The following is a 12,806-nucleotide window of genomic DNA, read 5'->3' as shown; positions in this document are numbered from 1 at the left end:
CCAGCCACCCAACCCGAGCCCACTATACTCACCCTCTACCCATTGATTGGCACAGTGGTACACCATGCCCATATAATTTGGGCATGGTAAGCCACTACAGTATAGCTTTAATAATCAAAGATATACACAAGCACCTAAACACACCAATAAAACAACTCAAAAGCCAAATAGTTCACATCAATAACATTTATCTATTACTAAAACAGCAAAATAATTAAAATTATGTTATTCCAAAACATACAGTAAGAATACAATTAAATAAACACCTATCCAACCAATTCAAGATATAAAAGCACTAGCCAACAAATCAATTAAATAAATAAAACCACTTGCCAACAAAATAATTAATTAATTTAAACTGCTAACCAACCCAAAAATGTACTAAAAACAAGCCATCTAAAATCCAAACAATTTAATCATAACAATAAACAGAAATAGAAAAAATAGCAATCAATTCAAAAAAATAATTTGCAAAAAATGCATTGCCTTTACTATTCTATTCTTATGTGTTTTGGAATAACATAATTTTAATTATTTTGCTGTTTTGGTAACATTTTATTGATGTGTACTATTCAGCTTTTTAGTTCTTTCATTGTTGGGGTGTTTAGTTGCTTGTGTTATTCTTTTATTCTTGTGTATTTTTGGCCTTAATGATTTGTCTTAGGTTGCCTACTGCTGTAGTGACATCATGCCTAAATTATATGGGGATGATGTACCACTGTGCCAGTCAATGGGTAGAGGGTGGGTATAGTGGGCCCGGGGTGGGTGGTTAGGCCTCCAGGGTGGGTAGCAGGGGAGAGGAGTATCCCCTTAATTACTATAGTGGTTATTAACCACTAAGGTTGTTAAGGGATTAGGGACCATTGTTAAGGGGTTAGCGGCTATTAGATTGTATTTTTTCTTGTACTCTTGCTACCAACGGAGGACATGGACCTGGAGTATGGTGACGAGGATGCCCTTCATCATGGCAGGGGTAAGTAGAAGTTTTATTTACTTTATTTATGCTGGCTGGTTGTTTGATTTTGAATGGGCAAATGAGCTATTATCCATATCTGGATAATAGTCATTTTGCCCAGTGGTGGATAGTAGGGTTGTTGTGTTTATTTTTGTTTATTGGGGGTAGATGGATTAGGTGAAGGGGTAGTAGCCACAAGGGTGGGTGTTTAGCCCTTCCAGGGGGTAGCGGTACTGGTTAACCCATTCATTACATAGCGGTTCCCACCGCTATGGTAGTGAAGGGGTTAACTCATCCTGCAACCTTCCTGGCAGGCCTAACCACCCACCCTGGGGCTACTGCCCCCTTCATCCATCCCTCAGCTCTCACTGCCTTAGCGGCTAGACGCTAAGGTAATATAGCTGTTTTAATAAAAAATGTATTACTAGTGTACATGAGCAGGGGTTCTCCGGAGCAGAACCGCCTTGATTTCAGGTCCGGGGACACCCTGCTTCCCAAGATATAGGCCCGTTATGGGGTGCTGGTATCTCCTATGCATTTAATGTCCTGGTCATGTGACGCGGGACATTTAAATGCATAGGAGATACCGGCACCCCATTACGGGGCCTGAATCTCGGGCCTGAAATCAAAGCAGTTCTGCTCTAGAGACCCCCTGCTCACGTACACTAGTAATACATTTTTTATTAAAACCCTGCGATCGCTGGTTAGTTATGCACAGGAAGAGGCGGCTCTCTCTGTGCAGCTCTCTATGCATCTGGGCCAGATCGCTGCAGATCCATGGGTGTGACCTTTTGAGAGAGGCGTATATTACATCGCCGACCCTCGTTAGCTTTGGGTTGGGGAAAGTGGCCTATTCTAGAAGCCTTCATGAAGGCTTTCTAAATACCGTGATAAATACACTGAAAAAAAATGGTGGTGTAACATGCCCAGGGAGATGATATATGACGGCTACTAGAATAGGACCCTATGTCTTTTTTGAAGTAAGATGCTTACCATAAAGATACTGTATGGCATTTATATCATCTTGAGGAAGGTGAAATTGATTGGGGTCAGTTCTTCTTGAATAAGTTGGATACATCAAGGCGCCAGGGTCATTGGAATGAGAAAGCCCCAGGGAATGTCCAAACTCATGAGTAGCCACAAGAAACAAATTGTAAGCTGAGAGGAAACACACAAGTATTAATAGAACAGATCATTGTTTTAAATCAATTAATCCTATAAGACCCAAAAGCTTATTGCTAGATTTTTTTTCTCCTATAGCCTTATACTGTATAGTGAAGGTACTGTGATTGTATGAAGAATATTTGGGAGAAAGGTAAGGGATATATATATATATATATATATAGTGAATAAATGAGAACAAGGCACTCCGTCAGGTAGATATAGGTGGGTGCAAATCCTATATAAATCAAATAGGCTATACGATACCGTGTAAGCAGATATCAGAGGCAGCACTCCAGTAGATAGTCAAAAAAAAGGTATTTAATGTGACATATAAACCAATATTTTATATGTCACATTAAATACCTTTTTTTTGACTATCTACTGGAGTGCTGCCTCTGATATCTGCTTACACGGTATCGTATAGCATATATATATATATATATATATATATATATATATATATATATATATATATATATATATATATATATATAAATAAAGCAGAAAATAGCCGTGTTAGTCCAGTTGCGACAGTGCAGAATAAATGAGTTCTTCAGTATTAGGTGATACCTTTTTTATTGGACAAACAATTTATGTCATAGGACAAGCTATCGAGAGTACTCCTCTCTTCTTCAGGTCGAGCAATACTGATATACAAAGGATTCAATGGCTAATACAGTGTAGAGAGAGGGGAAAAAACCCCAACAGATATTTACTGTAGGGAAGTGTTTGAAGCCAGGGGACAGTGTCAAAGAAAGATGGGGAGGGGAAGGGATGCTGGGGGGGGAGAGAAAGTGTGGATAAGAATTGAGGCAAGCAGGATAATTACAAACAATTTTGATAGGGTGTGAGAAAACCTATGTCCACATTAAGTCCTTTGGTTTTGGTGTCAAAGAGTCTTATCATTCTGAGTTCAAATGTTTTCCGTTCTTGGGTGCTTTTAAACATTCCATTGAGGATTTTGATTTTTAAATCATTTATGGAATGATTTGGATGTGAGAAGTGATGTCCCACAGGTGAGCAGTATCTTCCTTCTTCGTGATGGAGTATAGAGTGTCTGTGAATATTCATTCTTCCTTGTTGTTATTGGCTGGTTTCCCAAATGTAGCAGCCTTGGTCACATTTGTTGCACTGAATCATATACACTATATTTCTGGATGTGCAGCTGTATGATCCTTTAACATTGAATGTTCTATGGTTGTGACTGGCTGTGGGATCTTGGCAAATGTGTTTGCAGAATTTGCAGCGTTTGTTGCTGTATGGTTTTGTGCCATTATCCATGTCTTTAAAATCGTTGTGAAGTTTTCTGCTGACTAATTTCTGTTTGAGGTTTGGTGGTTGCCGGAATGCAAGAATGGGAGGTTTGGGAAAGATTTCTTTTAATGTCGCATCCTCTGTCAGCATAGGTTGCAGATCTTTGATTATTTTTCGTATACCCTCAAGGGTAGGGTTGTATGTGGTCACTAGTGGTATGCGTGTGGTACACTGGCGACACACTTTATCGCAGTGCGGCCAGATCCGCAAGCCGGGAGATTTCCCGGCTTGCTAGTGGCCGCCCCTCGGCGTGCCGCGCGTCATAGACGCGCGGTCACGCGTCTTCGGGAGCCTGTGCCCCCTGCACGCGCGTCCAGGGCTCCCCGAGGGAGCCCTGGTGTCCCGCGATCGCGGGACAGCGGCAGGGGGTTCCGGGGGACCCGGCGGACCCGGCAGCGGTAGGGAGAGCGCCCCGATCGGAGGGCGCTCTTCCGCTGCTTCGGCGCGCGCCCGTCACACTCGGGCGCGCGCCAGGCTACTGCTGCGGCACAGAACGGGCAAATGCTCGAATAAACTGTGCCGCAGCAGTAGGTTCTTTCTGTCTGTATTGTAGCAGGTGTTCTCGTGGGGCTTTTAGTGCAGATGTAATAGTTTTGGCAATGGTCTTTGGTTTGTATCCCTTCCGTCTGAACGATTCGGTCAGGGTTGTGAGATGTCTGTTTCTGTCTTCAGTGTCAGAGCATATGCGGTGGTATCTTATAGCCTGGCTGTGTATGATACCTTGTTTGGTATGAGTGGGATGGAAGCTGGAGTTGTGGAGGTAACTGCATCTGTCAGTTGGTTTCATGTATACAGATGTGTGTAGTTTGCTATTTTTCAGTGTTACTGTAGTATCTAGAAAGTTTTTTAGGTTTGCCGAATAATCAATTTTGAGTTTAATTGATGGATGGAATGAGTTCAGGGACCCGTGGAATTGTTTTAGGTTTTCTTCATCCTCTGTCCATATTATAAACAGGTCATCAATGTATCTGTAATATTTGTAGGGTTTGTGGAGGTATGTAGTTTGGAATCTTTGTTCAAGATTTGCCTTGAAAAGATTGGCATATTGCGGTGCCATCTTGGTACCCATTGCAGTCCCCATTAGTTGTAGGTACATTTCCTTGTTGAAGCTGAAGTAGTTGTATGTGAGGATGTATTCTATCAGTTTGGTAATTACATCAGCTGCTGTATTTCTGATCCAGGGGAGATGTTGCAAGGAAATGCAGGCATGCCTCAATACCATCCTTGTGGGGGATGTTGCTGTAAAGGGATTCTACATCCATGGTAACTAGCAGTGTGTTGTATGGTAGTTGGTTGATGTTGTTAAGATTATTGAGAAAATCTGTGGTATCTTGTATGAAGCTGTTGGTGCTTCTGACTAAAGGTTTAAGGATATTCGCCACTAAGCCTGATATTTGTTCCGTGAGTGTATCCATACCTGTTATAATAGCTTGTCCTATGACATAAATTGTTAGTCCAATAAAAAAGATATCACCTAATATGGAAGAACTCATTTATTCTGCAATAAATGTATTCTGCACTATATATATATATATATATATATATATATATATATATATATATATATATATATATATATATAGTGCAGAATAAATGAGTAAGTATATATATCTATATCTATATCACCACAATTATTAAGGTCATGGTGGGTAAAAAAAAGTGACAAAAACCCTCCACAGTAAAGCATAAAGCAAATGTAAATATTACTGTATGCTCATTTGCATGTCTTAGACAGGTCTGCAACCCCGTCTTTCCCCATTATCGCCCAGCATACAGCGCTTCCACTGCAGCAAGGGATTCTGGGAAATGACATGCATATGAGCACTCAGTGCCACCTTTTGTCTCAAGCTCGTATTACACAAGCAAATCCTCAAGCCAATGCATGCTGTTTTAAACACAGCTTTTAGACAGAGGTTGGGATGAGATGCAAAGCCATTAAACCCACTCACATCATGTTTCAACCTTGATGGGCATCATCAGTGTGAGGTTGGTTGTAATGGCAAAGCTGGTTTGAGACTATAGACTAGGTAATCACCACAATTATTAAGGTAATGGGGTTTTTGTCACTTATTTTACCCACCATAAACCTTAATAATTGTGGTGATTACCTAGTCTATAGTCTCAAACCAGCTTAGCCATTACAACCAACCTCACACTGATGATACCCATCAAGGTTGAAACATGTCTGTGAGTGGGTTTAATGGCTTTGCATCTCATCCCAGCCTCTATCTAAAAGTTGTGTTTAAAACAGCATGCATTGGCTTGAGGATTTGCTTGTGTAATACGAGCTTGAGACAAAAGGTGGCACTGAGTGCTCATTTGCATGTCATTTCCCAGAATCCCTTGCTGCAGTGGAAGCGCTGTATGCTGGGCGATAATGGGGAAAGACAGGGTTGCAGACCTGTCTAAGACATGCAAATGAGCATACAGTAATATTTACAGTTGCTTTATATATATATATTAATATATATATATATATATATATATATATATAATCCACAGAAGCAGCCGGCACTCCACTTGCAAGTAGAAAAAATTGGGTGCTTGTCCCATAAAGCAATGATAAACCATACAATACCGTTTCAAGCACGAGATCAGGAGACAGCACTCTGGTAAGTTTGATCACAAGTTTTTGTATTGAGATCAGGATGTGTCTTTTTTTTCAATACAAAAACTTGTGATCAAACTTACCAGAGTGCTGTCTCCTGATGTCGTGCTTCAAACGGTATCGTATGGTTTATATATATATAAAAACTCTCACAGACTCTCTACCCCTTTGTATCTAAAGCCCTACCCCACCTTAAACCTTTCTCACTGACTGCCCTGCACCTCTGGAATGCCCTTCCCCTCAATACCTGACTAGCACCCTCTCTATCCACCTTTAAGACCCACCTTAAGACATATTTGCTTAAAGAAGCATATGAATAGCACTGTGGATAATCCTGGACACATGATACATAAAGCTTGGCCCCCTGCAGACACACTTACTGGAATTCCCTCCTACTGTCTCTATACGTTCCCCTACCTACCAATTAGACTGTAAGCTCCTCGGAGCAGGGACTCATCTTCCTTAATGTTACTTTTATGTCTGAAGCACTATTCCCAGGACCTGTTATTTATATTATTTGTTATTTATATGATTACAACATGTACTGTATCACTACTGTGAAGCGCTATGTACAATTATGGCGCTATATAAATAAACAAAGGTATGTGGGTATGTAGCACACCAAAGCAGTGCAAATAAATGCAAAAAATGCGATACTTGCACACAATGCCGGAGCTCCTGGTTCAAGGATGGCCTATCTGCAGCAATCCAAGTATACAGGAACAGGAAAGACGATCCAGGGCTCCACGGAATCCGTGGAGCCCTGTATCATCTTTTCTGTTGCTATATAAATAAAGACATAGGGGTTATGAACTAAGAAGTGATAAGTGCTTTTAAGTGAGATAAATGCCATTATAGCGTGATACTGCCTTCTGTGAGATTCACAAAGCAGTGATAAGTGCTTTTAAGTAGCCATTATAGCACGATACTGCACTGTTATCACTGCTTTATAAATCTCACAGCAGGCAGTATCACGCTATAAAGGCAGTTATCTCACTTAAAAGCACTTATCACTGCTTTGTGCATAGCACCCAGAAACCCCACTCATCACTGCTTAGTGCATAACCCCCATACAATACAATACTTAAATTGGATTAACAGAATTAAAAGAAACGCCATGTGTTATAAGCAGTAAAATAGGAAAATTGTGAAGAAAATGGGTATAGAAAAAAAACTAAAATATTCACATAAAAATAGTATCTATAATACAATATGAACATCTTTAGTATGTGATTATGTTAAAAATCTAGACAGAAAGTTAATTTATAACTGAGTACTATATTATAATAGATTTAATCTTGTTGTAATATGAGCAAGAAGATGCACAGCAACATATAGTGTAAAGAGGGATGCTAAAGGGATCTGTATTTGAAATTGCTTTTATAAGTTATTCATGAGACATTTGAATATACTGTAGCTACAAGTGGTAGAAGAACCAGAATTGTAACTTACTCCTTTGGCTATTTGTCCAGGTTTCATCTTCATCAAAATGGGCATCTCCTCCCATACCAATGCCAGGCTGATAGGCATGAGCCAAAAGTCCATGAGGTCCATCAAAAGGGTTATTATCTCCGTGATCTTAAAAAATACAATACCCATATCTTAAAAATAATAATAATAATAATAATCACCACCCAAATCTTAGAAATAAAACAAGATGCTAATCTTGGGAGAGAAATGTAATACCTAATTATGCATGTAGATTTGTTACATAGTTACATACAGGTGCACCGACGATTATTCTAAAACTTGCCTTGGATAATCTGGGGCTATCACCAACAAGACCCATGTACATGCTGCAACATTTCAGTGAAATTTCTGAAGAAAGACTAATGGCCCATCGGATTAACACAGTAGGGGCCCCTGGATGTCCCATTTAGGACCCCCTCTGTGTTAATCCGGTGGGCCATTAGTCTGTCTGCATAAATGTCTCTGAAATGTTGCAGCATGTACCCAACATGTACCTGGGTCTTGTTGGTGATTGCCCCAGAATTTTTCCAAGGCAAGTTTTAGAATACTCGTCGGCACACCTGTCGTAGAAGAGGTTGAAAAAAGACATGCGTCCATCAAGTTCAACCTATGCTAAATTTAGGCAACAGATACCTTATCCTATAGCTATACTTACTTATTGATCCAGAGGAAAGCAAACAAAAAACCCCAGTGTCATATCATCCATCTCATAAGGGGAAAAATACATTCCTTCCTGACTCCAAGAATTGGCAATCGGATTACTCCCTGGATCAACATCCTTCCCATGTTTATTTATTTGGTATATCCTTGTATACCAAACCCTTTCTAAAAAGATGTCCAACCTTTTTTTTTTTAACAAATCTATTGTATCTGCTATAACAGCCTCCATGGGTAATACATTCCACATTTTAATTGCCCTTACAGTAAAGAACCCTTTCCTTTGTTGCTGGTGAAATCTCCTTTTCTCCAACCTTAAGGGATGACTCGAGTCCTCTATACTGCTCTTGGGATGAATAGATCTTTTGAAAGCTCCTTGTACTGTCCCCGAATATAGTTTTATATAGTTATCATATCCCCTCTTAGACACCTCTTTTCTAATGTGCAACCACATGTATTTGGTAACACCAAACATCGGAGACGGCTTAAAGCAACAATACTGGCGAAACCACAACTTTCTGGAATTTCAATGTCTGGAATTACTGTAAAAATGACTGAGAATAAATTAAATCAATGAGGTTGAGTGCATGTGAATTATGACAATATAAGTTCAAACACAAATAAATGAACTACTCACAGTATATCTTATATTACAAAAAGTGAACCATTTCCACTACACTGCTCTGGATTACGGATGTACTATAATACTCTTTAAGCTGCAGTTCAAGCTGTCAATAAAAAAATAAAAAAATCATTATTTGCATCACCCTTAGCTGTTGCTGAATAGCTTTCTGTGTGATCAGAGATCCTGCGTTGTGCCTACCATGTGCCTGCCCGGATTCGTGCCGAGACAGTGCTTAAGGAGATCAACCCTGGAACCTGATTGGTGGAGAGGCTCCGTGACATCATCTGCCACTCGAACACGGAAGTAATACACTGTGGTGAACGCCGGTCGGTCTTTTATTCAGCATGACGTTCGCCAGCACCACAGGACCCAGAGTGGTCAAATCGCCAGTTTTACTTTGGGAGCATGTGAGTTTCATGATCTCCTTGCTCTACTTTTTTTTTGTAATAAATTGTGTTGCATTATATTTTTCTTTTTCTCTCCCTTATATATTACACTGACAGTACCTGCTGCATCTTACCAGATTCCTGTTTTGATCATCACTTTATTATCCGAGGGGAGTTCTTTTGCGCTATGTTTACTTTTTATGACATTATTTGCATCAATACCAGCTACTGACAAGTGATTAGCTAAGCTACTGATCGATTCGTTCTCCTGTTATCGATTGCTGAAATTCGGCTGGGGGTTCACTAAATACATCTTGACTGTTGAGGAATATCATGTGACCAGGCAGGCACTAGATTCAATTGGTTCACTGCTAGAGAGGGCAGAGCTCAAGAAGGTGATGCTGCTTCAGGAAGGGAAGGGGGTGTGACTTTGTATATGGTTGCTATAGGAACAAAAAAATTTTGGGGGGGGAAATGCTACAGGTACATTCTCATAGTACAGAACTGATTTATTTAAAAAAAAATACACATGTAGGATATTGCTTGAACTGTAGCTTTGAACTAAACAAAATTAGAAATACAATACATTATTGACACATTATTACATTGTTGTAATGAGTAGCAATGTATCCAGTTTGAACTTGATGAAGAATATGATAACAATATGATAAAGAGAAAAGAGAGTTTGGGGTCTATGATATAAGTCTCAATAAGCCACTTATCAAGGCCTTTTCGCCAAAAAGGACTACTGCTATTCAGTGAGCCTCGATAAGTTGCCAATAAAAGGCTTTTTCTGAATATTTTATTTCCAAAAATAAAATCGCCAGACGAGCCGAGAAAAGCCACTTATCTCTAGGTTATCGGGGCTAATCAAGGCTCTAGAATGGCGATTTCCTCTAAAACTCCTCCCGCCAGGAAAAGTTGTCAATAAGGTGGTGAGAACCTGCCGCTAAGGCGGTGAAAGGGGACTCAGAAAAAAATAAATCATATTTCCTGTATTGGATTGATGCCAGGAGTCTCCGGAGCTGATACCCGGAAACTTCATTAACTTAGCTGCTACCGCTAAGGCAATAACCCCTAATAACCTAATAATATTGCTAAGGCAATAACCGCTAAGGTTAACCCCTCCCACTACCCACCCACCAAGTGCCGAATACCACCTTCAAACAATACCCCCTACCCACAATATTCTTTAAAAACACAACACTAATACCCAACTCCTCTAACCCCAGGTGATTGATACCAGAGGCTGCGGGTCTGGGGGCCCTCAGGTGGTACCCGCGGGCATCTGGGGGTCCTCAGGTGGTCCCCACAGGTGTCTGAGGGCCATTGAGTGGTCCCTGTAGGTGTCTGGGGGCCGTTGCCAGAAAGAATACAAGAAAAAATACAATCTAATGACCCCTAACCACTAATCACCTTAGCAGTTAATAACAGCTATAGTAATTAAGGGGTTAACATACCCTCCCCCACTACAAACCCGGGAGGCCTAACCACCCATCCCGGGACCACTATACCCACCCTGTACCCATTGATTAGCATTGTGGTAAATCATACCCATATAATATGGGCATGATAAGCCACTATAGTAGTCAATGGTCACCCTAATAAAGAAGCACGAAGGCCTAAAATACACAATAATAAAAGATATACACACGTACCTAAACACCCCAATTAAAAATGGTTAATAGCTTAATTGATAATTAGTGCTTTTATTTCTTTTAAATGTATTTTGGTTGTTTGCTTGTATTTATTTCTGGTATTTCTTTTGTGGTTTGATTTTGAATAATTGATTTCTTTGGTGTTTAAATGGTTAATTCTGATTTAATTTGGTATTTGCTTTATTGATTGCTGGTAATTTTGTTGTGTTTACTTGTTTATTGTTGTTTATTTGGTGATTGTTTTGATTAAATTTCATATTGTTGGTGGTTGTTTATTTTTGAGGCTGATCATTGACTGTAGTTGTAAATCATGCCTATATGAGGTACCACTGTGACAATAAATTAAACTAAATGACCCTTTTTACAAGAGATATATAGGTATTGCGCTGTGTATTTTTGTCACATTGGAAGTAGCTTTGGGCATTTGTGTTTTTTTGATGTATACATTTTAGCCACGCCCACTAGCACTCCTTTTGACACTTATATGCATAAGGTGTTAATAGACATAAATTGAAAGATAGTTGTCCAATTCAAAACATCTTTAACATCAGTAAATATCAACTTACCAGTATTGAAAAGAGGGTGGGCAAAGGTCAATCTCCATATTGATGTACATAAATTCGCACGTAAACTAGCGTTAAAAAAGTATTTTTTGAAGGATCCCATTACAAACCAAATGGATTCAAAATTAAGTGACATTGAACCTAGTTCGATTCAACCGAAAAAGATTTTTAAATCATAATCCACATTTTACCCTAAATTTGTACAGGGTCATTTAGTTAACGCATTTGTTGACATAGTGACAGAGGATTTGGAAAATAGCAGTAGATTATATAAAATTCATAGAGATAATCTTGATCCACAAGAAAAGATGGCACTGCGTCAATTGGAGGACAATAAATCCATTGTTATAAAACCTGCTGACAAAGGGGGGGTATAGTGGTGATGGATAGCCAGTATTATATACAAGAATCCATGAGACTACTTGGGGACACCACCACTTACCTTACCACTTACCTCCCCCTTGCACTAGTATCCCTAGGCCAGTATGAAACAGAATATAAATTGCTGTTGAGTAAGGGCCTTGAGGAGGGAGCAATTACACAAGATGAGTCAGAGTTTTTGTATTCACCTTTTTCACGTACACCCATTTTTTATTTTATCCCTAAAATACACAAAAATATAAGTTTTCCCCCTGGCAGACCAATCATTTCGGGTAATAGTGTATTTGTAATGGTGCTCAACAGTGCTGGGACTATGTGAAAGGAGGGGAGTATACTGGGTGATAATTGTATTTTACAATGGTACTGTGCCTTTAAATGGGCATAAGGTACCCTGAAGGTAGGAGTGGGTTGCCAAAGACAGCCCTCTCTTTCCTCATTGGGTAGCCCCAGGTTTAGTACTCACTGAGTCTTCTTTCTTCCCCAGTCTCCCCTCCAAAGCGTGCAGCTGTATTAGGGTGTAGATCCAAAGCCAGGGTGTGCAGCGCACAGCAATAAGGAGGAGCAGGTCTTGCAGAAAAAATAGTCCTTTATTTAATTCATGGTGTGGGACAACAGCAAACCTTCAACGCGTTTCGTTCAAGGAACTTTATCAAGAAGTGCTGTTTAGGTTAAAAGCTACAATTTATATACAGCTGACTGCCTTATTTTCGCGCCAAATCGTGACGTCATGATTTATGTCTAAGCCACTAAGAATCGTTATTCTCGCGCATGCGCACGGCGCCAGCAACTCTATCATAATCTCTATGGTATTTTGAGTCCTCCGCACATGCGCGCGGCGCCAAGGTATCAGGGGGTATGCTGCTGATGTCCGCCGTGCATTCCAGCTTGTACACGCCCCTGGGGCGGTTCTAAGCGCAATCCACGCCTCAGACTCACCAGGATAACCCCCCCTTCTTCCATGCGCCAGCACTCTTAGTGATCTCTAGATATTATAAGACCTCCGCGCATGCGCGCGGCGCCAAGGT

The 12,806-nt window shown here is 40.2% G+C and overlaps 1 protein-coding gene across 5 annotated transcripts in view; it reads right to left on the bottom strand.

Annotated features, from left to right (window-relative positions):
• The window catches only part of LOC142490301 (matrix metalloproteinase-18-like), a 105,515-nt gene that overhangs the window by 54,361 nt on the left and 38,348 nt on the right, over nt 1-12,806 (bottom strand). For 4 of the 5 annotated variants that reach the window (XR_012800023.1, XR_012800022.1, XR_012800024.1 and 1 more), the window contains exons 4-5: nt 7,494-7,619; nt 1,949-2,113 (exon numbers count right to left, since the gene is read on the bottom strand). Coding sequence is in view for 2 of the 5 variants with exons in the window: in XM_075592407.1 (XP_075448522.1) it covers nt 1,949-2,113; nt 7,494-7,619 (291 nt within the window). In the remaining 3 variants the exon portion in view is untranslated. The remainder of the gene's footprint in view (nt 1-1,948; nt 2,114-7,493; nt 7,620-12,806) is intronic. The other variant, XM_075592408.1, reaches the window with a different exon arrangement.

This window comes from Ascaphus truei, chromosome 3 (assembly GCF_040206685.1).
Source record: "Ascaphus truei isolate aAscTru1 chromosome 3, aAscTru1.hap1, whole genome shotgun sequence".
Classification (NCBI taxonomy): domain Eukaryota; kingdom Metazoa; phylum Chordata; class Amphibia; order Anura; family Ascaphidae; genus Ascaphus; species Ascaphus truei.
The sequence above is the reverse complement of the archived record's forward strand: the minus strand, read 5'-3'. Positions and strand labels throughout refer to the sequence as shown.